Source organism: Neovison vison, chromosome 12, assembly GCF_020171115.1.
Source record: "Neovison vison isolate M4711 chromosome 12, ASM_NN_V1, whole genome shotgun sequence".
NCBI classification, from domain to species: domain Eukaryota; kingdom Metazoa; phylum Chordata; class Mammalia; order Carnivora; family Mustelidae; genus Neogale; species Neogale vison.
The window spans coordinates 5,664,432-5,680,414 of NC_058102.1; the positions used below are offsets into that span (position 1 = coordinate 5,664,432).

The 15,983-nt window shown below is 59.7% G+C and overlaps 1 protein-coding gene across 3 annotated transcripts in view; it reads left to right on the top strand.

Annotated features, from left to right (window-relative positions):
- The window catches only part of SCUBE1 (signal peptide, CUB domain and EGF like domain containing 1), a 134,533-nt gene that overhangs the window by 63,140 nt on the left and 55,410 nt on the right, over positions 1-15,983 (top strand). For 2 of the 3 annotated variants that reach the window (XM_044228546.1, XM_044228547.1), the window contains exon 5: positions 14,185-14,310. The exons of the other annotated variant lie outside the window; for it this stretch is intronic. In XM_044228546.1, coding sequence (XP_044084481.1) covers positions 14,185-14,310 — 126 coding nt within the window. The remainder of the gene's footprint in view (positions 1-14,184; positions 14,311-15,983) is intronic. 3 annotated transcript variants of the gene reach the window in all.

Below are 15,983 nucleotides of genomic sequence, written 5' to 3' on the forward strand. Positions count from 1 at the left end.
CGCAGCTGCTTCCTCTTTGGGGCACCTGTCATCCCCGCTGCCCCAGCGCTGTCCTCCTGTTCCCAGGGCCCCCAACACAGCAGCGGAGCCGGCACGCACCCACGCTTGTTTACCCAGCAGAGCCACAGCTTGGCGTGTGCTCGAGTCAGAGTGAAGAGTGAGAGGCCGAAGCCCCCACAGGCCGTGTACCGGCCCTTGCTGCGAGCTCATGGGAAAGGGAGAAAACTCAGCCTTTACTGGGGCCCTTCTGTGTACCAAGCGCTTTATACCCTTTCCTTTTCAAGGACACCTGGCAGTGACACCTGCCACCACAGTGCACACGGGAGGGAACAGAGATGCGGGGAGGGCAGCGGCACCGCTGGTTTGGGATGGAGCCAGACAGAGCCCGAGTGGCCACGGCTCTCAAGCCCCTGCTCTGCTCCACTGCACCGGGGCCGCCACCATGGCGGGCACCATCCCATGGTGGGCATCGTGGCGGGCACCATCCTGTGATAGGCAGCGGAGGAGAGGCACGGCCTGACGTGCTAGGAGCTGCTCATGTCCTTAGAGGATCTCCTGCTAGCATGTCCCCCCCACATTCCTACTGGCTGCTCCTCCCAGGTGCCCAAGGGCTGCTGCGGGAACTCTCTCAAGGCTGGGATGCTGGCCCCGCCTGCAGCTCGGCTCCCTCCATCTAGTCACCTCTCAGGAGAGAGTAGCGATCTGTTCCTGGTCTGGGCCAGGCCATGGTCTGGGGGCTACATGAGCTGACTGAACCCCCACGGCTTCCTGGGGGGGTCCCCATGGAGGGAGGGATACGGTTGCTGGAGAACATAGAGGACACCGTTTATGTTTGGGTTTCAGATAAACTGAATACTGTTTTAGTGGAAGTATGACCCATGCGACATTAGGGACATACTTAATACTTGCAAGTATTTGTTGCTTATCTGAAATCCAGATTTAACCAACCATCTGATGTGCTTATGTGGCACGTGTGGAAGTCTGGCAGCCCCCAGAGGGGAAAGGGCCTCCAGCCTCCCCAGCCTCAATGGAGTGAGATATCCTCTGGGTCCCAGAACTCCGGGCCTGAGAGGCTTGGCTGTGCTCGTGGTGACACCTAGTGGTCAGCGGGGGAACTTCAGGGGGTCGGAAGGGGTGGGTGGGGGTGCTGGGAGGTGACCCCGGGGCCAGAGTGAAGAGGGGACAGGTGCTGCAGATCCAGCCTGGGGAGGGGGGCGGGGAGACCGGCCGCCTTCGCTGAACACCTGAGTCGTGAGGCACCTCACAGAGCAGGAAGCAGCACAACTCCCAGGGCCACACGCCTTAGAATGGGCCAGAATGGGAGGTGTGAGGCCGAGCTGGGGAGCCAGGCCCGCCCCACAGTGGTGCCACCTTCCCATGGGACTCCGCAGCTCCGCCCCTGTTTGCGCACACATGCCTGCACGGAGTGCCACATGGTCTTTGCGGCTGTTTGGTGCTGCCAGCTGTCTCACAGACACAGCTTTCCCAGGATCCCAGTGTCAGGACCGGTCTGGCCCTGGGGTGGGGGCCAAAGGAAGGCCGGCAATACCTGGGATGCCAGGAGCCAGCCACGGTCTCAGCAGTCCGTTCATCCGTCTGTCCATACGTCCGTGTACACAAGGCCTGCCACCGAGGGAGCAGCTGTGACAAGGGACTTAGTGTCAGCTCTGCGGGTCGGCAGCCCGCCGGCCTTGCTCTTGGCTTCCACATAGAGCCTCACACAGGTGGCACTTTGCAAAGGCTTACAGAATGCGTATGCGCCTTATAGGCTGGTGGACAGCCCCAAGCCAGCCGTGCCTCGTGAGCCACCATCTGATGTGGCAACGAGAATGCTGAACTTGAGAGCTGGGGCGTTGGGAACCCCAGGGGATTGAGTATCAAAAGGTTCTGTGTGACTCCCACGCTGACAGCTGCGTGAGCCAGGGCAGGTCACTGTCCCGGCAGCTTCAACCTCCTCAACGGAAAAGGCGAGTCTTCGTCTAGATGGTCTCCAAGGCCCCTTCCAGTGTTAGCTCTGCAGAAACCCAGTCCGCTCTGGCTGTTCACGCGCGTGTCATTCAGAGCAGACCAGCTTCACTGCGGGGCCATGCCCCTTGCCTGTCAGCAGCGCGCTTCGAACCCACCGCCCTGAGGTGCACGCTGAATGCCCACGAGGGGCTCAACAGTGGTCAGCCCCTGGGAGAGGAGCGCTGGTGAAAGGCACAGATGAGAAGCAGGCCAGCCCTGTGGAGAGGCAGGGTATAAAGGAGACCCCACCTCGATATTTGTAGAAAGAGACAGCAAGTAGGCAAGTGAGCAGATGAACATGGAAGGTGCTGGAAGTCCAGTCACAGAAGGGTTGGACTTTCATGGCTGCACCAGAGAAGGAGGCCAGCTCGGAAGGGCCAGTCCTGTTGGGGCCCGGATGGGGGCTCCTGCGCCTGAAGGAGGGGCGGCGGTGAGAGGGCAGAGGGGTCCCGCCCAGAAGTGTGGGGCTGGGGGAGCAGTGAGGACGGTCAGGCAGACAAAGGCAGTGAGATGCGGGCAAGGTGGAGGAAAGGAGCTGGGTCCCCTGAGGGCCCCTGAGGTAGCCCAGGGGATCCCAGGGAGCAGTAGGTAGGCTGTGAGGTGAGGGGCTGGGACCACCTTCAGCCTGCTGGCCAAAGGGGCTCCTGTCCCTGTTCCACGACTCAGGTCGGGCCATCTGTCTCTGAGCCTCAGCATCGTCCCCTGTCAGGTGGGACTGCTGACAGGACCTGGCGCTCAGAGTCGCGAGAGACGGTCAGGGACTCATGCAAGGGGCCTAGCATGGGGCCTGGCCCTGAGGAGCTCGGGGTAAGTGGAAGCCCACAGTCCTCATTACTCCCACTGCCCGGGCGGGGCTGCCCCCAGAGATACAGCCTGCAGCGGGCTGGGCTCCGGGTCTCCCCGGGGGTCTGGTCTGGGACAGCCAGCTGCTGGCACCTTGGCCAGGCCGGGCATTGCCCAGGATGATGTAATTCCAGGGACAGAAGGCAGGAGGGAGAGCCCTGTGTCCTCACTCAAGCCCAGGCCTCGTCATGAGAGGTCCCAGAGCAGTAGCCAAGCGCAGATGCTGTCAGTGTAACTAGGGTTCCAGGGAGAACCAGGCAGGAAGATGTGCAAGGTCCGAGCCGGCACCGCACCCGTAGGCCGCGGCTGGGTCTGGGCCTGCAGACAGATGTCCTCCTGCCTGAGCATTGGCCCCTGTTCTGATGAAGAGTCAAAAGCCCAGAGTGGCCAAGCCCAGGCCCCTCACCAGCACAGAACATTTCTCGGGCCTTCAGTCTGGGCTAGGCCCCGGGAAGAGCATCGGGGTAAAGAGGTGACTTGGGCTTGGGCCCTGCCTCCTCCAGGAGCCCCTAGTCTGGGGCAGGCAGGGGGAAGCCCGGCAGGCCCAGCAATTAGAGTTAGCACGGTAGGTGCTCTGAGAGAGGGAAGTGCGAGGGCTTCAGAGGCCCAGGCCAATCCCCAAATGCAGCCCAGGGACCTTGAAGGAGGATGGAGACAAGGAAGGCTTCCTAGAAGAGGTGACACTGAGTCACCATCTCAAGAAACTATAGTCGGAGCTGCCATTCACAGGAGGAGGGAGTGTGTCCCAGGAACCACATCCCTAAAGGCACCAAGGTGAGACGGGAGGGCAGGACGTGCAGGCTGACAGTGTCCCTGTTACCTAGGACCACCGTGGGCCGTGTGGGGTCAGGAGGACCTGAAGTACCACACTGAGAACTCAGCCTAATCCTCTGGGCGCTGCGTTTGGGGCACTAGGAGGACATCGATGTGTTTTTAGCAGTGGGAAGACACAGTCAGATTTATGCTCTAGAAAGTTCCCTTTGCAGCTTGTGAAGGGCAGGTCTTTGAATCACAGGGAACAGGTTCAAGTCTCACCTCTGTGTCACGTCCTACCTAAATGGCCATGGGTAAATTGCTTAACCTCTGTGAATTCTGAAAACGAGGAGAAAGCTACTTGCCGTGCAGGGTGACATTACAGAGACCTGCAGTCTAGTCGTTTGTCTCTGTGCCAGGCTTGGGGCTAGGCCCTGGGCAGTCGGGAGCCTCGGCGAGCCTCGGGCAAAGGGTCTGAGGAACGCGGAGATTGGAGGCAGGGTCACGGTGAGCCGCTTGGAGCAGCTGGCGTTTGAGCTGCCTTGGAGAGACAGGATGTGGACATGTGGACACAGGCAGTGGCGACGGGAGCTGGGCCGTTCCGGTGCGCCGTATCGCCGTGGGGAAAGTTAAGGAGCCGAAGGGGACGAACCCGGGCTTCCCTGGCCCTCCCCTCAACCTGACAGTCTGTCACCTCCTGGAAGTGCCCTGGGAGAGCAGGTTCCATGAAACCCATGGTCGCCTGTCTACCCTGTGTCCCTTGAGCAAGTCACCAAGCCTTTTTTCACCCTATTCTCCTCACTTGCGAAGTGGGGATAACCGTGTCTACTCTGAGAAGGGCCCGGGAGGCTTACAGGCGATGATTCTTGTGAAGGGCTTAGTATACTCTAAGTGCTCAAGGGCGCCTGGGCGGCTCAGTGGGTTAAGGCTCTGCCTTCAGCTCAGGTCATGATCTCAGGGTCCTGGGATCGAGCCCCGCATCGGGCTCTCTGCACAGCAGGGAGCCTGCTTCCTCCTCTCTCTCTGCCTGCCTCTCTGCCTGCTTGTGGTTTCTCTCTCTGTCAAATAAATAAATTAAAAGTTCTTTAAAAAAAAAAATACGGTAAGTGCTCGCTAACAGTAGCTGTGGTTGACATCAGCCCACAGCGAGTTTCTGGCTGGACCCCCTACATCCAGGCCCCCGTGACCTCACATCAGCTGTAAGCTCTCTGTGCCTCAGTACCCTCCTCTGATAAGTGGGGAGAATCCCACAGTGCATGAGACAGCTCGGCACCTGGTTGAGACTGTCGCCGCAACCCCTCCAGCAGGCCTGTCCCTGCCACTGCTCCCGTGCCTCTCTCTCCCCCATGGCAGGACCTTTCCCTCTTTGCTTCATTCCCCTTCAGAGCATGTGGGAGCCCATGTTTGTTTTTGCCTGCCTCGCTTGGTCGGCTTGCCAAGTCTGGGCTGGGGAAGGCAGCAGCCTCTCCCCGCCACCCCCAAGGCTCCAGCCTCTTTCTGGGCTCCGTAATTTTCTATTGATGAGGTTGCAGGGGAGGAAAATCCCTTCCTGCTGAGGTGGGGGGAAGGGTGGAGCAGGCTAAGTGTTCTTTTCTCCTTGCTCTGCCTTCCCAGCTTGCCTTCCTTTCCCCTGTGGTTAAGGGACATGGATGCGGAAAATGATGTTATTGATGAAGTCGCCATAGCAACGACCCTTGGGAGGCACACATTCTGGCTTTGTTATCCTGGGCCAGGACGAGGAGAAAGGGCCAGCTCCGAAGTACAAACAGATTGGGCCCGCCTCCCCCTGCCCTGCTTTAGAGGCACCCGTGAACTTTGCTTTGCCGAAGACGCGAGGTGCGCACGGTTTGGGGCAGGCAGATTCTGCCGTCGTTGACCTCTGTGCACACTCTCATGGAGTCTCCAAAAATGATAGAAAGCCTTTGGGGAAAATGGGCGGCCAGAGCCTGTCCCAGGGCCCAGATTAGGCAGGAATTGGGGGTAGGGGGACATGGCGAGGAAGTCCTGGGCTCTGGGGAGCAGAAGGCTAGGCTGGGGACCTGGCCCTGCTTCTCAGGCATGGTGTGGCCCTGGCCGCTCTTTCCCACCCGGATCCCGCCTCCGTTTGCTTGTCTGTGTAATGGACATGGTGATACTCCCTTCTCAGGCCTGTGATGAGGGTTAAGTTAGATGAAAGGGTTGTTAGGGCCCAAGTTCCCTACACCATGTGTTTTGGAAAAGTCAGAGAAAGGAGCTCCTAATTGCATCCCAAACCCAGCCTTCCTCCCTTCCCCAGAGCCACTGCCCTCCCTCCGGGCTCTTTTGTCCCTTTCAGGGTGATGGCAGTAGCCTCCCACGTGCTTCTGGCCTGCAGCCTTGTCAGGGCGGCTGCCCTTGCCTGCCGCATCCACAGATCTTCCTGCCACATAAGCGCACCCCCGCCCTATTTACAACCTTTCCGTGGCTCCCGCGCCCCTGGCCGCGGGTGCCGTCCCTGGAGCTCTCACCTGTGTCCGTAACCCCACTGACCCAAGAAGGGGAAGGCGGCTTGAGTGAACACCTGGGAGGCAGGGCCTCGACGAGCCACTGTTACACGGCGGGGAAACTAAGGCTCAGTGGGAAGTGATTGCCCAAGGTGACGCGGCAAGTGGCAGAATCTGAAATTGCGCCCAGTGTCCTGGCAGTGGAGCATCTGCCTCCTCATTGCCCCTGCCCGGTCCTGGGCACAAGGAGACACTCGGTCCGAGTTTGCAGAACATAATTGGATTTGGATGGGTTAGATCAAATTAGATTCGACCTGGCGAGCAGCCTGGCCTGCCTGGCCCCAAGCCCCCGAGGACCAGGATTTCTGGAAACGACTCTGAAATTCAATCTTATTTCCCCTGTAGGCACGGAGGTAAACAAGGCTTTCTGCTGAACTTGGCACTGTGTCACTCCCCATATCAGAACAGGGAGCTAGGCCAGGGGAGGCCGCATGTGGCCCCGGGCCAGCCATCTTGTTGTTCGACCCCCAAGAGCAGGTGTGGTACAAAGCAGGAGCCATGGGAGGGCCGAGTTTGGGCCGGGGCCCTTGGGTTCTGCAGGCTCACAGAAACCCAATCTGTGCCCAGGCCTGGGCTTGGCCTCTGGCATCATGGAGACCATGGGCCAGCCAGAGCTGGCCAGAGGGGTCTGGCCCTCTCAGAGGAGCTGGGGTGGGGTGGAAGCAGAGCGGGTAGAGCCAAGGACCCTGAAGACCCTTCAGGGCCCATCCCCTGGAGCAGAAGTGCTTGGTGTCCAGCGCCTCATGTGCCTCGGTGCTCCCCTGCCAAACTCACGGACCCTTGGCAGGAGCCGTGCTGGCCGTGCTGCCTGTTCGCTCACTGTCCGCAGGACAGCTGTCCCAGAAGAGGACAGGGGGAGTGCCACCTTCTCCGTCCCTGGGATTGAGGCCGAGGGAGCCACAGCAGGCTCCAGGGCCCCATCCCCTGCCCAGGCCTGCACTGCCTCGGTCCCTGGGCCACCACAAGCTCATCTGCCAGGTGAACTGACATGGTCATCCTAGAGTGGGGCTGTGTTAGAGGAGAGGCAGGGCCCTGTCCCACCAGTGACTACAGGGCTTCTCAGAGTCTTTAATGTATGCTGTGGGGTCCCTGAGGGGCTGTTTCATAGAACACCCAGCTGCGAATGCCGCAGAATGCTCCCTTAATTCTCTGGGAGGCGCGCGGAGGCTGGGCAATCTTTGTCTCTCTCCTCTTCCTCCCTCCTTCTCTCCTACCTTTGCTCTCCTAGTATTTCTTTCAGGCCCTGTGCTGGGCACTATGGACCCAGGCAAGGATAAAGAGGTCCCTTGAAGTTCCCCCACGGGGGTGGAGAGGTGGCTTAGCAAGGATTTGCCTGTAGCACCAGGTAGGATGAGTCAGGAACCCGGACTGTGCCACACACATTACATAGTTCTCTCGTTTGAGTTTCACGGCAACCCCTGAGGTAAAGGATATGACAGCCCATCTCGCAGCTAAGAAAACAGAGACCCGGGGCGCCTGGGTGGATCAGTGAGTTAAAGCCTCTGCCTTCGGGGCGCCTGGGTGGTTCAGTGGGTTAAGCCGCTGCCTTCGGCTCAGGTCATGATCTCAGGGTCCTGGGATCGAGTCCCGCATCAGGCTCTCTGCTCAGCAGGGAGCCTGCTTCCTCCTCTCTCTCTCTCTCTGCCTGCCTCTCTGCCTGCCTCTCTGCCTACTTGTGATCTCTCTCTGTCAAATAAATAGAATAATTTAAAAAAAAAAAAAAGCCTCTGCCTTCAGCTCAGGTCATGATCTCAGGGTCCTGGGATCGAGCCCCACATCGGGCTCTCTGCTCAGCAGGGAACCTGCTTCATCCTCATTCTGCCTTCCTCTCTGCCTACTTGTGACCTCTGTCTGTCAAATAAATAAATAAAATCTTTTAAAAAAAAAAAAGAAAGAAAGAAAGAAAAGACCCAGAGAAGAAGGTCTGACCAGAGGCTCAGTCAGATACAACACAGGCGGGTTCCAGCCCCTACCCCTCTTGGGATTGGCACACCCTTCCTCAGGGTGCCTTGATGGTGGTGAGCACTGGAACTGGCCACCTTCCGGGCTCGGCAGCTAGCCTTGCCCTGTGGAGGCCCTGCAGCAGGACGTAGCACCAACAGGACACCTTCCCTGCCCGCAGGAGCTTTCTGGCTGGGGGGAGAGGTGACGGCAGCTAGACGAGCACAGGGGGACAAACAGAGAGGACCCTGCCTCCCACCCCATCTGCACTTTGCCATTTGAAAGGGAGAGACAGAGAGCCAGGAGCCTTGGTCTGCAGGGTCCCATCTTGAGCTACACTAGAAGAATGGGGGCATCGGGCAGCCGGCGAGGGGAGTGCAGAGAAAGCGCGTTTGTGGCAGAGACGCCTCTCAGTGCTGGCCAGTGGCATGCCTGTCGCAGGCTGGCCCATGCACCATCCCCTTGCTCTGCTGAGAGCCGGTTGTGTGTGGGGGCCAGGCCTGCCAGAGGCCACTGTGGTGCCTGCAGCAGGTGGGGGGGCCGGCGAGGGTGCCGAGGGAGAGCGGGGTGCAGAGGACAAGCAGGTGAAGGGTGGGAGGGCCAGGCTCCTGGGGGGACCCTCGCGCTGTTCCCAAAGGTGCGGTGACGCGGGCAGAGTCACCTGATGGCTCTTTGGTGAGCTGAGGCTCCCCCCTTGTGCTCAGGGGCAGCTGCTACAAGGTCGTAGGAGCCAGGGGTTATGTGCTTTGTTGAGGGGCTGCCCAGAGAGCTTCATGGAGGAAGAAGCATCTGCACTGGCCTTGAACGTTAATAGGTTCATAATTCTGAAGACAGTTAATAGTGGCAGCCGCCACTTACCACCCTCTGTGCCAGGCTCCCCGTTCTGTTCACCCCAGGAAGAGCTTGCGGCCAGTCAGCCTACTGGGTCCCACACGCGTAGTGCGGGACCCCAGGGTGGGACAAGATGGCTGCGAGCCCAGCAGCCTGGGCTGGAGTCCTGCCGTCTGGTCTGAGACAGACACGTCCCATGTCGGGACCTCCTTTTCCCATCTGCAAGATGGATGGCCAGGCCTGCAAGGCTCCACCCAGCCCTGCCAGTCTGTGGCTCTGCCCCGCCGTGACACACATCTTCCCGTGGCCCGCAGCAGCCAGTGGGCCCCGGCGCCCAGGGGAAGGTAATGTGGCTTCTGTGTCTCCAGCCGCTGAGCAGCTGAATTACCAGCGCAGAGCAAACCCTAGTCCTCGGCCCCAGGCTGGGCAGCTGCGACCATCTCTGCGATGGTTGCCGACGTGAGGGCGACACCCTGATGGCCACCAGCTCGGAGGAGCTTCCTCCAGAAGCTGCGAGGCTGAGAGGGCTCCAGGCCCCGTGAGGCCGGCAGTTGGGGGCGGCCTGCTCCTTGTCAGCCTGTCTCCCTGCGTGGTGGCTGCTGGCGTGTGAGGGCCAGACCTGTGTCCCAGCCCCTCGTGGAGGAGGGGAAAGCCTATTCCATTTCCCTCCCTTCACGGTGAGGACACGGAGGATCCCGTCCCAGGCAGGACCTATCTGGACAGTGAGGACTGACAGGCTCAGAGCTCAGCCTGGCCTCAGGGGCTGGTCAGAGAGTCACAGGAAGACCAGGGAGAAACATGGCCATCGTGTCAGTGCTGTGAGCGAGGGGAGCACAGGCATCCAGAAGGCCGTTGACTGGGCTGGGGGGCCGAGGAAGGCTTCCTGGAGGAGGGACACGGTGGCATTTGGCCCTACAGAGCCCGCGCCTTCTGGAGTGCCACCACGGGTTGACCACTTCCTGTAGCGTCCAGGCTGCGGCAGGCGCAGCCAACTGAGACACCCCCTTAACCCAGTGGAGACAAGAAGTGACAAGAGCCTGGAGAATGAGGCGGGGGGGACACGTGGCTTGAGGCCCAGCCTCACGCCCAGGGATTCAAACAGCAGGGTCAGGAATCAGCGCCCGCCCCCACTCCCTTCTCCTCTGCAAGGACTTTCCCCGCAGCTGGCTCTGCCCTTGATTTGGAAAATGCAGTTTCTAATTTTAAAAAATTAATGTTAATGTGTAATACATTTTTTAATTTCTATTGTTATAAATTATTAAATGTAAGCTTCCCCCATCGAATTTCTGCTGTAGTAAACATGAGTAGCTATAGCCTGTCAACACCTGAACAGAAACTCTTCAGGCTCCTCTGTAATTGTCAGAAATGTAAAGGGGTCCCCATAGCCCTCTCCACGGGGGACCTAGCGCTGGCCCTGCCCTCGGCTTTAGGAGGAGGGCCCTGTGCTCTGGAGCAAGGGGGTGGTGGGTGGGGAGAGCCCAATGAGTCAGGTGACCTCACTCCGTTCTTCCCGTAGAAGATGGGGGGGCCTGGCCTGCCTCTCCCACTGACGTGGACACACTCAAGGCCTGAGGCCTACCCTCCCGGCTCCGGGTTTCCACTGCTTGCTTCCAGATCGACTTGGACTGGGACACTGGGTTACCCCCACCCCAAATTATCCTTTGTCAGCAGAACATCAACATCTTGGCTCATTATTAAAAGTCTAGATTCTCAGGAAGAAAGACTGCCTCATGTCAAGTCCATGGAGTGGGAGAAAGCTGAGTGACTTTTAAAGCCTTGGGCTCTGTTTAGCATCCAACGTTCAGGGCCACATCAGCTCCCCAGTGACAAATTTATGGTTAGTGATGATTCGCAGCGCTTCTCGTAAGTTGTGTTTCTTTGGCTGGGAATGGAAATTCAGTCTCCCTTTCCTCATCACATATAAGCCTGAGCTTGAACAGGGCCCCTTGGGCCCTTCCCAGCTTAGGAGGAAAGCACAGATCTGTGTGAGTGGCATCGATCGCCTGGGCCAGCCACAGGGCGGCCCTGGGAGATCAAGGCGGGGCGGCGGCATGGGGGCGACATGGGGGGCAGTCGGGAAGCCCCGTGGAACTGGTGGGGTTTGAAGAGGCCCAGGATCTTGTCTGTGGAAGATCAGAGAGGCAGGGGCGTGGATGGGGCACTCCCGGGGACGTTCAGTGGGCAGTGCGGAATTGTGGGCGGTGGGGTTCGAGTCGTCCGTGGCAGGAGACAAGGCTGCGAAGAGGCAGGAACAACAAGTCCTTGTACATTTGTGGGCACTGGGGAGCCAGAAGTGCCACGTAAGCGGGGAGTGAAGGGTGACGCCAGACTTAGCCCACCGTTAACACAGCCATGATGACGGCCCGGGAGGCCACTTGGTGGCCACCACCTGCCGGCCGGCACCTCAGGGCAGCGAGTCTCTGAGCGAGCCTCTCTCCGGGGACCTGGTGAGAGGCTGCATATGTCTCCGTGGCCCAGGAGAGCCCCTCAACTGAAAGCTTACCTGAGGAGGGGCTGCCTGGCCTAGCCAAGTTCCCCACGAGGAGCTGTGCTTTCTCTGGCTCCGCAGGAGAAGGCACCAGCCTTTTGCAGTCGGCGCCCCCATGGAAAGATCTGGTGTCAGAATACCCAGCCTGCCTTGTCTGTGAGGCAGAGATGATCATGGCCACTTTATTAAAGAAGCGATTTTTTCTGAGACACACAACTAGTAAGGAGACCAGACTCCCACCCCAAGCTGCCGGACTTAAGCCTGTGACCTCAGAGAGCCATACTTTTTCCGCATGAGGTTGGCTCTTGCAGACCCGCAAGGGCCCCCGGTGCCCCCTCCCCCACTGCACCTTCAGAGACCTCTCCCTGGAGCTTGGCGTTGGTCGCGGTGGAGCACCCAGAAATGCCACACCAGCCCCAGACTGTCCCCACCCATCATTCCGCTGCCCGCTGTGTCTCCCACACCGCCCTGCAAGGTGGGCACGTGCTGCTGTAGATTCCGGGACAGGAGGGGGCGTCCCTCCACATGCACCAGAAGCTTCCAGCGAGGAGCCCTGGCACCGGAAGCTCGTTCGCTTAGCCGTTGGGTAGTTGGTCCCACTCTGCGTCGGTCCAGCGGTGTGATCTGGGGAAGGGGGAAATCCAGGTGAGCGCAGAGGTCCGCGCGCCCAGCACAGGGCAGGCTTCCCTCAGGGCCATTTCTTTGTTTCATTTCAATTCAGACTTTTTAAAAAATCTTCGTTGTAGCTGCTGGGGTGTGTGTGTTCTTAAGTGTATGTCAGATCTCTGTTGTCCCACACCCGTGCTTACAGCGGACAGGGTCAAGATGGAGCTGGTCCTGGCCCACGGGGCAGCCACCTTGGGGAAAGGAGGCTGCTGCGTGTCCCCATCTGTGGCTTCCTCCCCTCTGTCCGGGGCTGCCTCCTCTCGGACCGGACATGGAAGTAAGGTCTCAGGGCGCCGTGTGGGCAGACAGCAGCTCTTCCTGTCATCTGCCTTTAGCCTCTTGATGGACTTGTGACCTACAACCTCTCACTTGACCCCTGATGACCTCATAAATTCTGGAAACTCCTCACAAATCACTAGGAAGATAAACATCAACTGGGGTCATCTGAAAGGGGTCTGAGCCACTCCAGGCAGTCGGGGAGGGCAGAGCAAGTCTCCTGGGATGGGGGATGGGAGGGTGGGGGTCCCAGGAACTAGGGGTGACTGGGTCCCACCCAGGGGACCCTCATTGTCCCTGTCATCCCAGAGCCCTCAGAGCACATTTCAGTATAATCCTCAGCATGCACTGAGTGGAGGCCAGGCCTCTGCAGACTCAATGTTCATGGTCCCCAGTGCCTGCCCTGGAAACCCAGGGCAGCCCAGCCCTGCACTGCACAAGGCCTCTGGGGCAGGAGCGAGGCAGAGGTTTATAGCCTGAGGTACTGGTCCAAGTCCTGGTGGTGCCTCTCAGTGCCCCATCGGCCTTTGGACAGGTGTCTTAACCCTGTGTTCCCACCTCTGAAGGGCGTGCTTGCCTTTATAGGGGCGAGGGGCCCAGAACGTGCCCAGAACTTTGCCGCTGCCTAGGGTTTGGCACTACAGTAGAATTTTGGGGAGGCTGGGAGGAGACGAGACAGGAAAAAGCCGGCCTTGTGAGGGACACGGCTTCCGAGCCCGGCCCAGAGAACAAGCTGGAAGGGCCGAAGCAAGGGCAAGAGGGACGGGGCTCCAGGTGACTCAGCGGCTGCAGCCAGAGGGCGGGGACACTAGCAGGCAGTGGGGGGCCCAGCCCTGGCACCCTGGGACCTTCTCCCCCTTGTGAGGCCTCCCAGCCAGCAGGGAGGCCTGCTGCCGGCTGCCCTTTCAAGTGAGGCTTCACAGAACAAGGTATCTGAGGCTGGCAGACATCTTCCTTTAAAAAGAAACTTGCCAAATAGTAGGAACCCTGGGCTGAGATTTTGGAAATCGGGACACGTGTGCTTCTGGACCAGGAACAGGCTCCGTGGGGCATGGGATGTGCAGTGGAGCTGGAGGCCAGCAGCGGTCATGCAGGGCTCTGCATTTGGGAGGGAGGGTTCCATGGGTCCTGGGAGCCCTGCAGTGACCAGGGACAGAGAGAGATCCCCTCGGGCAGCTGAGGGGAGATGAGTGGCAAGTAGTTCAGGGCATGGCTATGGGGCTGCTGAGGGACGAGCCCGAAGGTCCAGCAGACCAGGGTGGCAGCCTCCGACTTGTGCAGGGACGCAGTGAGAGGTGGCCTTGCAGGATGGACAGGCCTCCCGGGGAACAAGATCCAGCCCACCAGGGCCCGTTTGCTTAGGGCTGCTGCCCACCCACCCAGTCCCCTGACCCGTCAGCGCCCGCCCTGAGCCCAGTCTGAAACCAAAGTCTCCGCCTGCCCCTGTGGGGCATGTGCCGTCCCTGGGCAGATGGAAAGGTGCCGTGTTTTCCCCACACACACACACCCGCCCTAATGAAGAAATGGTCTAAACCCCTGAGCCGTACCGGGTTCTGTGACCTGACCCAGGCAGGGACGCTTCTTCGTGGGTTCCCTGGAGGCCTGCACAGTGCTGTCCTCGGAGTGAGCCCTGGATCGAGACCTGGGCACGGTGTGCGTGGTTCCTCCCCGCTTCCCCTTGTGGGTGGCTCTGTGTTCACCCTGGCGTGTACTGGGGGGCAGGGGGGACTAGCGAGCAGCGGCCGTGGAGCGCTGCGTCTGACGGCGACATTTTAGAGGCCGCCTCTCTTCAGCCTAAAATGTTTTCTCTCTTCCCTCCCCCCGGCCCCTGCTCCTCCCCCGTCTGTCTCTTCCCAGAGGGTATGAACTGCATGAACAAAGACCACGGCTGTGCCCACATCTGCCGGGAGACGCCCAAAGGTGGGGTGGCCTGTGACTGCAGGCCCGGCTTTGACCTTGCCCAAAACCAGAAGGACTGCACACGTAGGTAGATGGAGGCAAATGGGTCAGACATCCCCACGCGTCTCCTGCCATTGCTTTATGAGGGATGAGGAGTGGGGGTGGGGGGGGTCTGTCCAGTCTGCTGGACGTTGCCCAGGGAGGGCTCTCAGCACCTCGGGGTGGAAAGAAGGGCAAGGTCTCCAAAGAAGCGTGGGGAGGCATGAGGGACGGAGGCTATGAACTCCAGACACGGTGTTATGCCCCGCAGCGTACCACCACCAACGGCCCCAGCGCAGGACCCTGCTCAAGAGCCCCATGGTGCTTGCTGTAACCCCAGCCCCAGAGCCCCACAGGCTCTGAGCCTGAGCTCTCCAGCGGGTCCGGCGGGCTGTGCACAGAGGCCTACAAGCCCGGGCTTCTTGGTGGACCAGGGCAGCCCTTGGTAGAACAGGGTGGGAAAGGAGGAGAGGAGCTGGATTGGGGGCCCAAGGGGGTCCCAGCCTAGCCTGTGTTGACCTTAATTCCAGGATCAAAGATCAACTTTGCAGTCCGCCCCTGCAGGGCCCGCCGTAAATGTTGATGCCCTGTGAGATCTGGGTTGAATGAGGCCTCTGGCCAAAGGTGCCGTCCAAGATCAGGCTGGAGGTCCGGCGGCAGGGCTCAGGTGTTAGGCAGCCTCTTAATGGGGTCCCCCAGCTCCCCAGGAGCAGTGGGAGACGGCAAATGAAGTAGGACCAGGGCTGAACACACTCATAGTCCTCCAGAGCTTCAGACCCAGCTCCCAGCTGCTGTGGGGGGAGGGGAGGGGCGGGCTGTGCTCACTGGGCAGCTGGGCAGCCTGTGCTGGCACCGGGTTGGCTTGTGTGTACCAAGAGCTGAGAGAGACCGGTGTGAGCCCGACCCACATCTGGCCAGAGAAAAGGACTTCATTCCAGGCCCACTTTCTGATTCAGAGAAATGGAAATCCAGCTCCCAGTAGAGAAGCAGACCCAAACTTGCCCCGGAAATGGGAGACTGAGCTGCCCAGCTCTCGCAAAGGAAAGGGCTTTGCTTTCCAGCCTTCGTTCTGTGGACAAGAAACAACTGGCCCTCACTGGCTTGTCATCCTTAGTCTGACTGTATCGGTTGTCATCAGCTTCCTCTGGTGCAAGCTACACCTCTCCCAACCCATGCCCTCCTCAGTCCGCAAGGTCTTGGGGATCCACATGCACTAGACACTACCCCTGTCTCCGCGGAGACCATGCTCCAGGCCCACTCACGATCTGCCCACTCCCCACGTGAAGGTGCTCCCTTCTGGCATATTCTGAGAGGTGGGCAGCCTTCCTCTTTGTTCCTGAGCTCTCCCGTGGGTTCACACAGATTAACATATACGAGGTCACCACGGGCAGGCGCCCAGCTCCAGCCCCGGGACTCCAGCCACGCCCTCCCATCCTCTACATCTGACGGTTCCTGTTGCTACAGAGAAACCTGCTGCCCCTCGGCAGAACAGAAAGCGAAGAGCTCCAGCTTTCCCAGTCCTCCGGACAATGGCCAAGGCTTGTTAAAAGGCTCAGCCACAAGTAAAGAGCATTCCTTCACTCGGCAAGACCGTCCAGGCCCTGCGCTGGGTACTGGGGAGAGAGCCGTAGGCCACAGGCAGTGGCTGGAACTGACCGATCCGTCTGGGATGAGCATGGCAAGGGGACGCTTTGCTCAGAGAACATCTCCCAAGGGAC